The 16,588-nt window shown below is 34.6% G+C and overlaps 1 protein-coding gene across 18 annotated transcripts in view; it reads left to right on the top strand.

The window, feature by feature from the left end:
• The window catches only part of TAX1BP1 (Tax1 binding protein 1), an 89,563-nt gene that overhangs the window by 38,291 nt on the left and 34,684 nt on the right, over positions 1–16,588 (top strand). For 11 of the 18 annotated variants that reach the window (XM_007981782.3, XM_038004778.2, XM_038004776.2 and 8 more), the window contains exons 6-11: positions 5,868–6,016; positions 6,104–6,194; positions 8,138–8,323; positions 13,025–13,249; positions 14,092–14,238; positions 15,327–15,450. In XM_007981782.3, coding sequence (XP_007979973.3) covers positions 5,868–6,016; positions 6,104–6,194; positions 8,138–8,323; positions 13,025–13,249; positions 14,092–14,238; positions 15,327–15,450 — 922 coding nt within the window. The remainder of the gene's footprint in view (positions 1–5,867; positions 6,017–6,103; positions 6,195–8,137; positions 8,324–13,024; positions 13,250–14,091; positions 14,239–15,326; positions 15,451–16,588) is intronic. The other 7 variants (XM_073009024.1, XM_073009022.1, XM_073009021.1 and 4 more) reach the window with 1 other exon arrangement.

Below are 16,588 nucleotides of genomic sequence, written 5' to 3'. Positions count from 1 at the left end.
TAAAAATATGTACAGTTTGCCAGGTGTGGTGGCTCATGCCTGTAATTCCAGCACTTTGGGAGGCTGAGGTGGGCAGATCACGAGGTCAAGAGATTGAGACCATCCTGGCCAACATGGTGAAACCCGTCTCTACTAAAAATACAAAAATTAGCTGGGTGTGGTGGCACATGCCTGTAGTCCCAGCTACTTGGGAGGCTGAGGCAGGAGAATTGCTTGAATCTGGGAAGTGGAGGTTGCAGTAAGCCGAGATCGTGCCACTGCACTCCAGCCTGGTGATAGAAGACTTTGTCTCAAAAAAAAAAAAAAGTATACAATTGGATGGTTTTTTGTATATTTACAGAGTCATGCCACCATCACCACAATTTAATTTTAGGATGGTTTTTATCATCCCCCAAAGAAACCTTGAGTCCGTTAACAGTCACTCCTTACATACCCCTGTCTCCATCCCTAGGTAACCATGAGTCTACTTTCTGTGTCTCTCTGTTTGCCTTTTTTTTTTTTGTATTTGCATAATGATTTTGAGGTTCATCCATAGATCAGTACTTTGTTTCTTTTTATTGCTTAATAATATTCTGTATCTTGATGTAAAAAAATTTTTTTAAAATATAGAGACAAGGCCTCACTATGTTTCCCAGCTGGCCTCAAACTCCTGGATTCCAGCCATCCTCTCATCCCAGCCTCTCAAGTACCTGGGACTACAGGTGTGCGCCAGTGTGCTTGGCTCATATCTAGATTTTTGATTTTTGAGGCAAATATTTTTCTGACAAGTGCTTTACTGTTTTGAGATCCTCTATCATATGTATTTGTTGCCCTTCAAATTGGCTGTTTTTGGATTAAGTGTACTCAGTATCGTAGCAGTGTTTGAACTAGCTTTATAATTTCCTTATTTTTGGCTTTTAGTTGCTACATTTTTTCTTCAAGAATCAGATATTTAAAGTAATTTGCAATAGTAGTTGAATTTGGGTATGATCAGTGGTGCATATCTTATACTTTATTACATAGCCAATTTAATTTTTTGTCTTAATGGCAGTGTATCAGATGGGTTACTTGATTTGAATACTAGTCAGGGATAAATAATGAATTAGAGTGAAGACAAAGAAATCCAACAGTGTAAAGTGTTTGTTGTTGTTGTTAATGTAACAGTCTATGTCATAAGTCATTGAAGTCTGGGGAGGGGAGTGCGGATTGGCTTTACATGATTATTCAGGGGCCTTGTTACCTTTTATATCATTCCACTGCCCACCCTTAGATTCCTAGAGAGTTTATGTCTTCATGATAGAAACTTAGTCACTGGCATATCCTGGTTTCAGCTGGCTGAAAAGGGGAAAGAGATCTTAGACAAGGCATGATCAATAATGTAAGTTCTAGAGGTGGAAGTAATATATATAATTTCATTGATATTTAACTGGTGATAATTTAGATAACTATAATGCATTACAAGAGAAGCTGGGAATAAAGTGTAGTTGGGCAGTGATATGTAATTACTGTGGTTGAAAGGAGGTCATAATTTGGCAGACAACCAGCAGTCTCTGCCACAACACACAACGCCAATGTAGTAGTCTTTGAATTTAGCAGTTTATGAATGAGATCTGGAAATTATCTTTGAAGAGTATCTTATAACTTTATTTATTAGTACCACTGTTAAGAAAGGTCATATCAAGAGTAGATAAAAATCAAATTACCAAAATTTCAATACCTCAATTATTAAAATTTTCAGTTATTATTTTAGAAAACTTTTTAAGAATATTGGAAAGTTGAAATCATTCTCAGTTCTTCCATTTACTAGCTGTGTAACCTTTGATAAACTACCTAACTTCTCTGTGGCTCACTTTTCTCATGTGAACAAGCATCATAGTTGTTCCTAATTCTTAGGCCATGTGCTCATCAAATGAGAATGTATTATGCATAAAGCACATAGAATTTCCTACACAGTAGCTCTCAAGATAGCTATTATTGTTATCATAGCATTAGGTGCCTGGTTTTGGACAGAGGCAGTTTAAGGCGTTTACTATCTAATACATGGAATTGCCAAAAACCAATTTTGAATTTATGATCTAATTGAATTTGTTTTTGTTTGTTTTTGCCGATTGTCATCAAGAAAAGATACAAAAGGCTTAATTTTAATACATGGGGTGATGATTATGACTTATGTATACATAGCAATATATTTCTTTCAAGCCAGTTACTTTAGTATTGTACCTGCTCTACAAAGTAAGTTTTAAGAAATTCATGATATATTATTTCTACAATATATTTATATACTTTTAAATCCATAATTTTTGTATTGATAAGTATAGAACTGTAAAATGAAGCATTTTTATAGTTTATTTCATAAGACTACATCATTGAGTAGTTCCCATTCAATCTAATTAAAAGGTAATTTAAGTTATACTACCTTAAATTTTTGCACTTATTCCCTAACTCTTTAAAAATGTATATGAAACCTAATGTTCAAAAAAATAAAATCAGTAGTCGGTGGAATAAATTCATATTCAGGAAATTGTTTAGACACTAGTATATTTGTAGCCTGTCTCTCTTCCCCCTCCTCTCCACTCCAACCACAAAAATAATGCTTGGATCTGTTATTTTCTATAAAAGTTGAATTTAAGTGCATTTGTTCATAGCAGATTTTTCAGTGAATTGAAGGTAGCCCTCATTACATTTTTTACTATAGTAATGCATCACTTACCAATGGGGATATGTTCTGAGAAATGGGTCGTTAGGTGATTTCCTCTTTGTGCAAACATTATAGAGTGTACTTACACAAACCTAGATAGTATAGCCTACTACACACCTAGGCTATATGGTATAACCTATTGCTCCTAGGCTACAAACCTGTAGGGCATGTTAGTGTACTGAATACTGTAGGCAATTGTAACACGTGGTAAATATTTATGCATCTAAACATATCTAGACATCTTAGAAAAGGAAAGGTACAGTAAAAATATTGTATAAAATGTAAAATTTGTTATACCTGTACAGGGCATTTACCACAAATGGAACTTGCAGGACTGGCAGTGCTCTAGGTTATTCACCGAGTGAGTAGTGAGTGAACGTGAAGGCCCAGGGCATTGCTGTACACTACTGTAGATTTTATAAACATTGTGTACTTAGACTACACTAAATTAATTAATTATTATTATTTTTTTTGAGATGGAGTCTTGCTCTGTTGCCCAGGCTGGAGTACAGTGAGTGTAATGGTGTGATCTCGGCTCACTGCAACCTCTGGCTTCCAGGTTCAGGTGATTCTCGTGCCTCAGCCTCCCGAGTAGGATTACATCTGGGTGTAATCTGGGATTACAGATGTGCGCCACCACACCTGGCTGATTTTTATGTTTTTAGTAGAGACAGCATTTTACCATGTTAGTTAGGCTGGTCTCGTACTCTTGACCTCAGGTGATCTGCCCGCCTCGACCTCCCAAAGCTGGAATTACAGACATGAGCCACTGCACCTGGCCAGACTACACTAAGTTTATAAAAAAGTTTTTTCTCCAAAAATAAATTAACCTTAGCTTACTGTAACTTTTTCACTCTCTAACTTTATTTTTAAAAACTTTTTGATTCTTTTGAAATAACTCTTAGCTCAAAACGCAAACATGTACAGCTGTGCAAAAATACTCTTTCTTTGTATCCAAATTCCATAAGCTTTTTTCGATTTTAAAAAGTTTTTGTTTTCTTTTCTTTTTTTTATTTTGTTTTATTTTGTTTTGAGATGGGGTCTTGCTCTGTTTCCTAGGCTGGAGTGCAGTGGTGTGATCTAGGCTCATTGCAACTTCCGCCTCCTGTGTTCAAGCAGTTCTCCTGCCTCAGCCTCTCGAGTAGCTGGAACTACAGGCACACACCACCACGACTAGCTACTTTTTTTGTTTTTGTTTTTGTTTTGTATTTTGAGTAGAAATGGGGTTTCACCATGTTCGCCAGGCAGGTCTTGAACTACTGACCTCAGGTGATCCACCCACCTAGGCCCCCCAAAGTGCTGGGATTACAGATGTGAGCCGCCACACCTGGCCAAATATTGTTATTTTTGTCTTTTTCATGCTAAGGAGGACTGAGCCACATTGAAGATGCTTATGCTTAACTCAGACATGAAAACTAGAGCCTGAAAACTAATCCGTACTTTATCATTTTCATGTCTTTTGAAAGGAGGCTTGGATGCTGAGAAGCTATCAGGTGCCTTATGGGCACCAGAGAAAGAGTCTAAGCGCTTGTAGTCAGAGTTAATATATAATTCACTGTGAAGTTAACTGACTCAAAGCAATTAGTTCATGATTTACATTCAGTTGCTAGTGATTTTTTTCTCTTTTCCTATGCGTTTTGTAGAATGCTGTATACCCATTATAGGGCTTCATTACTTTCAGGATTGGAAGCTAATTTTGTCCTAGGGAGAAATACTTGGGTTAAATCTGTAGTGTACTTGCAGTGCCAAGAGAGCATTGGTAAAACTAAAAATGAAAAAAAAATGTAAACTTTATTTAGAAACCTCTCTGGCTGTCTTTATAAATCAACACAACAAATCCTGAAAATGTGCCCAATTTCACAGCAATCACTATGATTGCAGAGGAAATAAATATTACATGTTTTTTCTCTGGTATTGTGGCATTGGAACAAAAAACGCATTTTGTACAACAGTTTTTGGTTAGTGTTACAAATTCAGTCAGACAAACATTTGCTTTGAACAAAAATATATCAATAGGGTGTATCTGACTTTTATAAAATAATGTAGCAATGTGCATATTCTAGCAAGCTATTTAAAATGATATTCTATCAAAATATTTGGGTGAGTTCTTTTATGTGAATTAAAGTGAAATATAAATACTATATAATGTTTCATACTTTTAACCTGGCAGAATGATAATTTTTTAAGTTTTCGTTGCTGGGTAGGTAAGTATTACTGTTTTGGGGAGAAATTTTAAAACTGTTCTTTAATAAAAATAATTTTATTTTAATTTACCAATTCTTTTATTGTATAGTTTTCTATAACAAAGCACCTCCCTGTATACACTGTTATATTTGAGTCTTATAAATCGTCCATTTAAAGTAGAATATTCCAAGTAGAAATACATTCAATTTGTTGCACTAACTACCTCTCTTGTATTTGTCTTAGTATCTTTGAATATTTGTTTAGGCGTCTGAGTCACACTAGCAAGAACATTAGGAACATGGCTTTAGGCATATTTTAGTGCTTTGATGGGACTTAGTTACCTGTGCTAGAAAAAGTGGGTGTTAACCTTGATGGTGTCGTGTAAGACTTGATTTGTCGTGACTAATTTTTAAAAATTTTTCCTCATTTTTCTTGCCTGCCCCCTGGTGGAGAAAAGTTAGTAAAATCAACACACAGGGTACATGAAAAGTCTGAAGGTGGGGGGAAAATGTATATTAAAAAAGTAATCATTGCTCATGCGTGTAGTCCCAGCACTTTTGGAGGCCGAGGCAGGAGGATTGTTTGAGCCCAGGAGTTTCAGCCTGGGTGACATGGCAAAACCCTGCCTCTATTAAAAAAAAAAATACAAAACATTAGCCAGATGTGGTGGGAGTGCCTATAGTCGCAACTACCTGGGAGACTGAGGTAGGAGGATCACCTGAGCTTGGGAAGTCGAGGCTGCAGTGAGCTGTGATTGTGCCACTCTACTGCAGCCTGAGTGACAAAGTGAGACCCCAGACAAACAAAAAACAAATTATCGATTAATTTAGTATATGAAAATTTAAATATATGTTATCATTTCAGGTTTTATAGTCTTAGCTTCTCAATTTTGGAGGGAACAAATGCGGGACTAAAATTGTAAGAATACATAGTTTTCTTAAAGCTATGCAAATTTGCTTTACTGATTATGTTTCTGTGTTTCTCAAAATACCTTCTCACTTCTCAGGGTCTTACTGAAGTAACACAAAGTTTAAAAATGGAAAATGAAGAGTTTAAGAAGAGGTTCAGCGATGCTACATCCAAAGCCCTCCAGCTTGAGGAAGATATTGTGTCAGTAACACATAAAGCAATTGAAAAAGAAACTGAGTTAGACAGGTATTTCTCATGCTTTTAAAAAATAAATTCAATAAAAATTTTAAAACTTTAAAACATTATAATGTTACTTTATCATACCTATCTCAGTTTAAAGGACAAACTCAGGAAGGCACAACATGAGAGAGAACAACTTGAATGTCAGTTGAAGACAGAGAAGGATGAGAAGGAACTTTATAAGGTAATTTATTTGTTCCATATTTATTGCCTGTTACTTCAAAAGAAATGACGCCAAAGCTTAGTGGCTGTAGGTCAGCAGTTGAGGAGCAGCTTAGCTGAGTGGTTTTGGCTCTGGTCTCTTGTGTAGTTGCAGTCAGGATGTTGGCAGGGGCTTCAGTCAGCTGAAGGCTTGATTGGGACTGGAAGATCTGCTTCTGAGATGGCTTACTCACGTCGTGTTTGACAGGAGGCCCTTCAGCTCCTCTTGAAGTGGTCTTTTCATAGGCTGCTTGAATATCCTCACAGCATGGCAGCTGGCTTCTCTCAGAGTGAGTGATCCAGGAGAGAGCAAGGAGGAAGTCACAGTCATGTTGTGTATCACCCCTAAAAGTTAGTTTTCAGGGAATTAATTTGCTTCTGTTTTAGATACTTAACAGGTAGTGTGTAATATGTTGAAGAGGTTTAATGACATTAAGATACTTGTTTATCACAATTCATATAATTATTTTTCCTTTTTAAGAACATACATATATATATTCCTTGGGGAGAACATTAATTTAGTAATGATCCTGTTTTAGAGTTTGACTTTTAGAATATCTTCAGAGATGTCATTTTGTAAAAATATCACTACTAACAAATCTTGACTGCTTGAAGTTTTAATTTTTTTTTTTTATTTGAGATGGAGTCTCACTCTGTCGCCCAGGCTTGAATGCAGTAGTGCGATCTCAGCCCACTGCATGCTCCACCTCCCGGGTTCACGCCATACTCCTGCCTCAGCCTCCCGAGTAGCTGGGACTGCAGGTGCCCGCGACCACCTCTGGCTAATTTTTTTTTTTTTTTTTTAGTAGAGACAGGGTTTCACCGTGTTAGTCCAGCTGGTCTCGATCTCCTGACCTCATGATCTGCCCGCCTCAGCCTCCCAAAGCGCTGGGATTACAGGTGTGAGCCACTGCACCCGGCAGTTTTTATTTTATTTTATTTTTAAGCAACCCTGAAATATAGGGTAGTTAGCTTAATTGTCACTAACTAATAATGTTATGGGTGCAGATTGAGACTTATTTTTTTAAGTGGCTCATAAGCATTTCCTGAAGGCAATTCCAGATGAGGAATTTCAAGAACATTCTGAGTTAAGTCCGTTTCTTGTTAAGTCAGTTTAATGAGCTGATGATTATGAAAATCAGGTAGTGTTTTAAAGTGATGCTGCAAGGGTGTTGGCTGCTGATGCCTTCAGAGAATCAGGAGTTAATATTCTATCGTTTTGAACAAGAATTAGTCCTTCAGCATTCTGTACATTTAAAGAGTAAAGTTCAAGAAGTAAGTTAATTCATTTCTCCTCAGTACTTTTAACCAAAGTAAGATATACTTGATAGTGGACACTAGGGGTCTGTACTTATAATTCCAGTTACTGAATTTGATTTGTGTATCTGTTAGGAGCAAATCTGCAATAGCGAAAGTCATGGGAAAATCAACATAGTTGGGTTAGTCAACAAATACATTTTTCGGCATATTAAAACTAAGTGCTATCGTACTTTTAGCCTGCAGAAAATGGAATTGTTTGAGATGTTGTTTTTGAATGTACCCCTTCTAGTTTTCCAGAGTCTTGTCATGCCAGATTTGAATATGCCAAGTAACATAATTTGTTTCCCCAAAACAACAGCCAAATCTATTTGCATTTTTAAAGAGAACCTGAAACCATTAAATCAAAGGAAAAGACTTTAGAGATCAGGTAATGTTGTTAGGCCTTAGAATAATCTCTATGGAAAATAAAAAAGCTTAGAAAAGCTGCGTTCTGCTCCTGCATGCTTAACTAGTCATTTGGCAGAACCTGGGTCTCCTAAATCCTAGTCTAGTATGTCTTTCCTTCCTTTAATTATCTTTGGGTTAGAAATATAATGGTATTTTAAACTTTGACTGACTTAGGTCATGGAGTTAGAATGTTCTTGACATTTTCAAACACCATTACAGGTACATTTGAAGAATACAGAAATAGAAAATACCAAGCTTATGTCAGAGGTCCAGACTTTAAAAAATTTAGATGGGAATAAAGAAAGCATGATTATTCATTTCAAAGAAGAGATTGGCAGGCTGCAGTTATGTTTGGCTGAAAAGGAAAATCTGCAAAGGACTTTCCTGCTTACAACCTCAAGTAAAGTAAGTACTTTTGCTATATGTATTTGAAGATTGTAAAACATACCTATGAAATGTATGCAATATGATTTTCATTTTTAATTCCCCCAACCTTTTGTTTTGAAAAAGTTCAAATTTACAAAACAATTGGAAGAACAGAACAGTGTATACTAATGTATGCTAAAATATTTTGCTTTTCTTTGTTTTATCTCCCCCATTTATATGCCCTTTTTTCCTGAGTGATGTGAATTGCAAGTATTATGATAATTTACTCTAAATACTTTAGCATGTCTCCTTTATGAACAAGTACATTCTTCTCCATAGTCATAACACCATTATTACACCTAAGAATTTAGCATTGATTAATAGTCATTCTTGTATATCGTTAGTTCACATTCAGATTGCCCCAAATGTATATATAACCTTATATAACCTTTAAAATTTTGTGATTCAGACTTAAAGATTACATATTATTTTGATTGTTGTATTTTGAGTCTGTTTCAATCTAGAATAGTGTCCCTATACTTTTTATGACATTGGTATTTTTGGAGAAGACAGGCTAGTCTGAGAAAATGTTTATAATCTGAATTTGTCTGTTCTCATGACTAGATTCAGGTGAGACATTTTTGCAAGAAAAGACATAGATGATGTTTTGTCCATCCTGTTGGAGTCATATCAGAAATTATATAATGTTGATTTGTTCCATTCTTGATAATGTTAGGTTTAATAATTTGTTTAAAGTTATGCCTACCTGTCTCTGTATAGGTGCCTTTCTTTTCTTCTTTGTGATTATTAAGCAATCTGTATAAACACCCTATTCTCCAACAGCCTTTCCCCAATGGTTTTATTGTCCTTTGATGCTCCTCACCTGCAGCAGCTATTACGTTGGTAATAATTAATGATAGAAAAATAGTGATTTAAAAAATTCTCTTATTCCTTTTATGTTTATTTGTAGGTAATCTTCTATAATGAGGAAGTTCCTGTCACCCCTCCCTCTTTTTTTAATATAACTTTGTACTTACGGATTTTTTGTTGCATATTATACATAATCATCATTATTCTTTTTCGTACCCAAATTGTTCTGAATTTAACCAGGGGAATCTTATCAAGCCTGCTTTTTTGTCCTGATATGTTCCTGTAATGATTTGAATACTTACTTGCTTTATGGCACAACTGTATGTTCTAACTTCAGGTTGTTCCCCCAGACCTGATATTACCATTTCTCCAAGAAACTCTGGTTTTTTAAGTAGGTAATGGTATTTTGAAACCAAGAACGGGATCCTATTGCTACTATGGGGCTGCTGCTTTGCACTTTCAGTGGGTATTTTGCATCTTTATTTTATATTGATAGCTCCAATTCAGATTTAGTACCTTAGGATTCTTCCTTCCTTTGCTCCGTTCCATATTTTTATCTGTCTTCTCCCAGTATGAGAACTCTTGTTTCTAAAACATCGTTATTACTCATGTGTTTCCATCCAGCCATACACACCAATGGTTTCACAATTATTATATCAATGCCACTTCCAACAATAAATCTACTAAATAAAACGAAGGTATTTTTACAGCTCTTTTTTCTTAGTATATGTTTCACTAAGGATGTATAGATCACCATGTTCAAAAGTTACTTGAACCATTTTTTTTTGCATACATATGTTATAAATTTGTAATATAATTTCATTTGTTTGTATTTAATTTTAATGTTTGCTTTTATTCTTCTGTTTGATTTAATTTTATTGTTTGAATATGTGAAACAGTTGCTTTGCTCAGAAGTCAAAATGATAGAAAAATTTTACTCTGAGGTCTCAATCTTTTCCTTATTTTTTAAAACCCTTTTCTTATACCCATAGGTAATAAGTTTCATAAGTTTCTAGTTTATTCATAAGTTTCTAGTTTATTCTTCTTATGTTTCTTTTTGTAAAAATACGCTTATATATGCATGTGTACATGTACATACATACTTCTTTATCCTCTTCTTTCTTAAAAAAGGTGGCACTTCTATACATAACATTTTGCATCTTTTTCTCACTGAACAAAATAAGTTGCTAGTTATTCCATATCAGTTCATAGAGATCTTCCTCATTTGAAAAAAAGGCCACATAATATTCCATTATATAGATTTCCCTTGATTGATTCATTATTTCTTATGATGTTATTTTTAGTAATTTGCTATTAAAAATACTCATAGTTAATGTAATACCTAAAATGTCAGAAGTGCATGACATTTAGAATTAATGATTAATCCTTGTTACTTTTTAATGTAACAGATTGCCAATGCAAACATGAGAAATGTATTTGATTATTTGTTATTTAATAAGATGCTAAAAATTTCTCTAAGCATCTTTTTCCTATTTAAGCAAGACTTCTGTGAGGAAAAGCATAGTTATGGAAGTACCTGAGAAAAATGAGTACTAGTTGCTAAAGCTTTTTAAAAGATTGTAAAAGTAGTTTGAGGTTATGGTTATAAAAAAATTTAAACAGTATGTGAGGGTACAGAGTAAAATGTAACCCTCATCCCTTCTCAGATAAGTCAATATTGAATTTATGAATATACGTATATTTATATTTTAACACAAATTAGAATTTATACATTTTTTCCTTTTGAAAAAAATTTATAAATGGATATCGTGCACTATGATACACATGTGAATCTTTTTCATTCGTCATAACAGCTGCCTAGTATTTCTTCTCTTCATTTAACAACTGTATAGTATATGATTGTTTAGAGTCTTCAGCTTTTATAAGCATCTGCAGTAAACATCCTTATAGCAATATGTAGGCACATTTATAATCCGTAGAATAAATTATTTCAAGTGGAATTACTGGGTCAATGAGTATTTAAATTTTGATAGTTATTTTCAAATTACCTTTCAAAAAAATGTTCTGTTGATTTTTTTTATTCCCACCAAGAGTATATGAGATATGTATTGTTTGTAATGACTGCACAGACTTTGATAATATGGGAGTAGTATATCGTAGTTTATCATAAATTCTCATATTGGTAGACATTTTAGGTTCTTAATAATTTTTCATTATTTTAGTATTTTGTTGAATCCTTGTAAAGCTAAACCTATGTCTGCCCTTTGATAATTTTCTTGGAAACTTATGGAAATAAAATTGCTAGATCAAAAGCTGTGAGAATTTTTAAGCTGCTGATGAATGTTGTAAACATCTGATGAGAAAAGATGCCAGTTACAGTTTATATAAGCCACCTGTTTGTGAATGTGCCAGTTTCTCAAAACCCATGCAAATATTGGAATGTTACTGGTTTTTAATCTTTGTTAGTTTGAAAGGTGAATGGCATTTGTTTTAACTTATTTATTTGATTGTTGGTGAGTTGCATTTTTTACTGCATAATCGCATTTGTTTCTTTAAAAATTTTTGTATGTTCATGACTTTTGACTTTTTTTGTTTTGTTTCTCCTTTTCCTATTGACTAGAAAAGTTATTTATGTCAAGTATTATTATACCTTTCTTGAATATATTACATATAATTTTCTTCTAGTTCTTTTTCTTCTCCTTTGACATATAGAAGTTGACAGTATTTGTATAGGTAGATCTATTAGTGTGATGCCTCTGAAGATTTTGTCCATGCCAACACTGCGTAAAATCATCATTTACATATCCTTCTAATGGGCTAACACTTTAGAAACCAATATTGGGTTGCATTTTTTTTCCTGATTTTACATTATTTTTAGTGCAGAGATTAAAAGCAGGAAGTTGAATAAACTAAATTTATTGTGTTTATAATGTTTAAATGTTATAATGTTTAAACATTAATATTAAAGGAAATAATTTCATCACAGCAATTTTAGCTTTTTAAAGATACTTTTAGGTTTGTCAAGCAGTATGCGTTACTTTTCATTTTCCCAGTGGCTCGTCTTTACTCCTTGTATATCAATATTTTGTTTTTAGAACTAAGGCCTAAATCTGTTCTGTGTTTTTATAATGATATGTGAAACAGATTAGATTATATTTGATGTCTTTTTTTTTTTTTTTTTTGTGAGATGGAGTCTCGCTCTGTCACCCAGGCTGGAATGCAGTGGTGTGATCTTCGCTCACTGCAAGCTCCGCCTCCTGGGTTCACACCATTCTCCTGCCTCAGCCTCCCGAGAAGCTGGGACTACAGGCACCCGCCACCACGCCCGGCTAATTTTTTTTGTATTTTTAGTAGAGATGGGGTTTCACTGTGTTCGCCAGGATGGTCTCGATCTCCTGACCTTGCGATCCTCCCCCCTCAGCCTCCCAAAGTGCTGGGATTACAGGCATGAGCCACTGCGCCTGGCGATGTCTTTTAGGGTAGAAAGTAGGAAACATCTTTTAACCAAAATATTTGGTGTTACAAAGAAGCTTTTGGAATGATTTTTATGGGTAGTCATACAAAATGAGGGTCAGTATTTCTAGGAGGAGAGATTCTGGGGGATGGGATCTTTTGTTTGAACCTCAGTTTGGGCAGGTCCTTAAGCACTGGGTATGTTGCCTGACTCCCTGTACTTTAGGTTCCTTGGGTATGAAGTAGTAGCAGTGAAACCAAGTACATAGGGTTGTTATAGAGGGAACCTAAAACAAAGTTACCTCTTAAGTTTCTTGTAGGCATATACTCTGTAAGTCATGAGTAGAAAAATCAATATCTAAAATTTTGGCCCTGTTGAAATATGTGAAAATTGTTTCTGCTTCTGTTTTTTACTTGAGTGGTTGAATTACAAATATATTTATCTGCTTTCTTCAGGAAGATACTTTTTTTTTAAAGGAGCAACTTCGTAAGGCAGAGGAACAGGTTCAGGCCACTCGGCAAGAAGTTGTTTTTCTGGCTAAAGAACTTAGCGATGCTGTCAACGTACGAGACAGAACAATGGCAGATCTGCATACTGCACGCTTGGAAAATGAGAAAGTGAAAAAGCAGTTAGCTGATGCAGTGGCAGAACTTAAACTGAATGCTATGAAAAAAGATCAGGTAAAGCAAGTTAATTTTGAATTTGCATTTTGATTTAAAAAAACCACTATAATCTCACAAAATAGTAAATTGTGTTAAAATAAGGCAGGTCAGATTTCTGATCAGAGAATGTTAAATTTTCATTCCTTTTGTTTAGTCATTGTGACTTCTTAGCTTACAGTTAATGTATGCTGTAAGAAAAACTTCTGTGAGCGAATTCTTAATGGTTGGTGAAAGCTGCCCTATTAATTAAATATGTTGATGTCAGATATGTATTGCTTTGTTTGGAATTTCTTATTAGCTGTATAAAACAGTATTATGGTTGTTTAAGAGATTAATAATTGCTCTTCAGGAGGTAGATTATTTTTCTCTAGTTTTTTAAATGAACCTTAGTCCTAATAATGTAAAACTGGACTTAACAAGAGACCCTGTGTTGCTCTGTAACCAAAATCCCAAAATAAAGAAAAACGTGGCCGGGGGCAGTGGCTCACACCTATGATCTCAGCACTTTGGGGGGCTGAGGTGGGAAGATAGCTTGAGCCCAGGAGTTCAAGACCAGCTTGGGCAACTTAGTGAGACCTCATCTCTACAAAAAAATTTCAAAAATTAGCCAGGTGTGGTGGTGTGCACATGTAGTCCCAGCTAGTCAGAAGGCTGAGGCAAGAGGATTGCTTGAGCCAGGAGGTCATGGCTGCAGTGAGCCATAATTGGGCCACTGTGTTTCAGCCTGGGTGACAGAACAAGACTGTCTCAGAAAAAAAAAAAAAGAAAAAAGAAAAAAGTAAGATTGAAGTTGGGGTTACTATTAACATCAGGAGATACCAGATTTTTATTTTTTTCTTAGAATGTTTGTTTCTTTCTAGGACAAGACTGATACACTGGAACACGAACTAAGAAGAGAAGTTGAAGATCTGAAACTCCGTCTTCAGATGGCTGCAGACCATTATAAAGAAAAATTTAAGGAATGCCAAAGACTCCAAAAACAAATAAACAAACTTTCAGATCAGTCAGTAAGTATCATTAAATTTACACATAGTAAAATATCTTGTTAGTATTTTTATTCGAAAATCAAATTTGTTATATTCTAAATATCAACCTTTTAAATATAATTTATCTCTGCTTGATTTCAAGTCATTGGCCGAATATTGTCATAACTCTTCTTTAAAAAAGTGTGGAATTTTAATTTACTGGACAGCCAACAAAGGAAGCAAGGGCAGTAGCAAGGAAAAGACAAAGAGAACAAACAGTCCTCTTTTCTAGATAATTTCCCTCTTAAGTTCTTGATGAATATCTTTATCACTTAAAAACTCAATACTTATTATTGACTCTTGTGACAATGACATCTGTTCTCATTGGAGTTCACCATTAATCATCCCTTGGTCTTAGATGGTTTCTCAGTTGTAATTGGCAAGTTCTTCCTACTCATATTAGGAAGATTCTTATTCCTATTAGATTAGGAACAGTTAAAGAGTGTTAGCTAATTCTTTTGTATTCCATTTGAGACTAGGTAGGTAGATTTGTAAGACAGCCAAGGAAATGTTTTTATTTTGAGGTATGTATGTTTCAATGTGGGTCCTTAAATTGTACTTAAATACAGGGCTTGCTATCTAAGAAACTCCTGGAAATGTAGAAGAAACATAGTTAAAACCTGAATATGATGCATATGATACTTTCCTGGTCCTACTTTTTTAAATCAGAGGAGACAAGCAAGAAATGCATGTAGTAAAGTAGGAAGGGTTTTGTGAAAAAATATGATACTTTAAGTATGACTCATCCACATGTATGAATTTGGCCTGGGGCCTTTTGAGTACATTATAACTTTGTAGTAGATTTCTGTGAATGACTTATTTTGGTGGTGTTTTGATGAGTTTATAAGAAAAAGCAAAATATGGTATATTTCTTTTGCAACATTTAGGTCAGTGAGGAAAATGATGTGTATAACTTTAGTCTTTGTTGGCATTTAAAACAAGAGCAGCTTTTGTGGACTTCTTAGGATTTCCTAAAGTAATATGTGAAAATATTATTTACTTAGTTACTGCAAGAAGGAAATATAACTAATGCATTGACTCATTTAACAACTTATTAACATTTTGAATAGGCTAATAATAATAATGTCTTCACAAAGAAAATGGGGAATCAACAGAAAGTGAATGATGCTTCAGTAAACACAGACCCAGCCACTTCTGCCTCTACTGTAGATGTAAAGCCATCACCTTCTGCAGGTAAAAATCTTTTAGACTTTTTGTGGAGGGTAGTGTACACTGGAAAGTACTTATACTGCCTTCTTCCATGTGTAAGAACTTCAGGGTGTTCATAAAAATTTTCATGTGATAAGTGAAGGAATTGAGGCAACGAGAAAATAAGGGTGTAAATGTAAAATAGAGTCATGCATGTGGTGAATATACAAAACATGAATAGATAAAATGTGAATGTAAACTAGTAGTTATCTTCTTGAGACTATTCACACATGTTAAAAATGAGGTGGTGCTTGTGAGTACTAATTTGGGCTACATAGGACAAAAGCCACAAATTGAATTTTTACTTGATGTTCCATTAAATCTATGGAATTTTGAAGCATTTTATTTGTCAATTTTAATTTTTAAATTCTGCAGGGGAAAATAATCCCCTATTATTCTCGTGTTTTTCTGTTTATTCATTTATTTTTGGCTGCTTTGGATCAATGGGGTACTTCTTCCCTTGTCAATGTACCTGTTGGCTGATGGAGTTAAGTTTTTATTAGTTTATTACCTTATAGAACAGAATAGAGAGACATAGTGAAAACATGAATAATATGAAAATTTGGGTTAACTAGGTTTTCATCTGTCCTAATTTTTTCACTTTTATGTAAATTTGACAGTAATGACATTAAATACTAGAGAAAGTATATTTTCTTGTTTAGTGTGTGGAGTAGTTGATCTTTTAAGTCTTTTTAAATGTAAACATCTTAGACTATTAAATATTAGGTTTATTCCCTGTAGGACAGAATTGAGCCTTCTGTTTCCATGTATCCTTTGTAGTAACTAAAATGGTGTTATAGGGTATTTACTTAATAAAGACTTAGTGGTAATGAAGGGCTAGAAGAATGATTTAAAATGTGTTCTTGGCTGAGTGTGGTAGTATGTGGTCTCCTAGCTACTCTGGAAGCTGTGGCAAGAGGATCACTTGAGCCCACGAGTTTGAGGCTAGCCTGGGCAACATAGTGAGACCCTGGCTTTCAGAGAGGGGACAGAGAATTCTCAGAGTATGGTTTTCCTACTTACCCTGTCTATTCAGTTATATAAGAAGAACAATTTTTGTGCTGTTTTGGAACTCTTTTTTGCAAACATTTTTTTTTTGTTTTTGAGATGGAGTCTCACTCTG

The sequence above is a fragment of the Chlorocebus sabaeus genome, chromosome 21, assembly GCF_047675955.1.
Source record: "Chlorocebus sabaeus isolate Y175 chromosome 21, mChlSab1.0.hap1, whole genome shotgun sequence".
In the NCBI taxonomy this organism is placed as follows: domain Eukaryota; kingdom Metazoa; phylum Chordata; class Mammalia; order Primates; family Cercopithecidae; genus Chlorocebus; species Chlorocebus sabaeus.
Note: the sequence above shows the minus strand (reverse complement) of the source record. Positions and strands in the feature narration are given on the sequence as shown.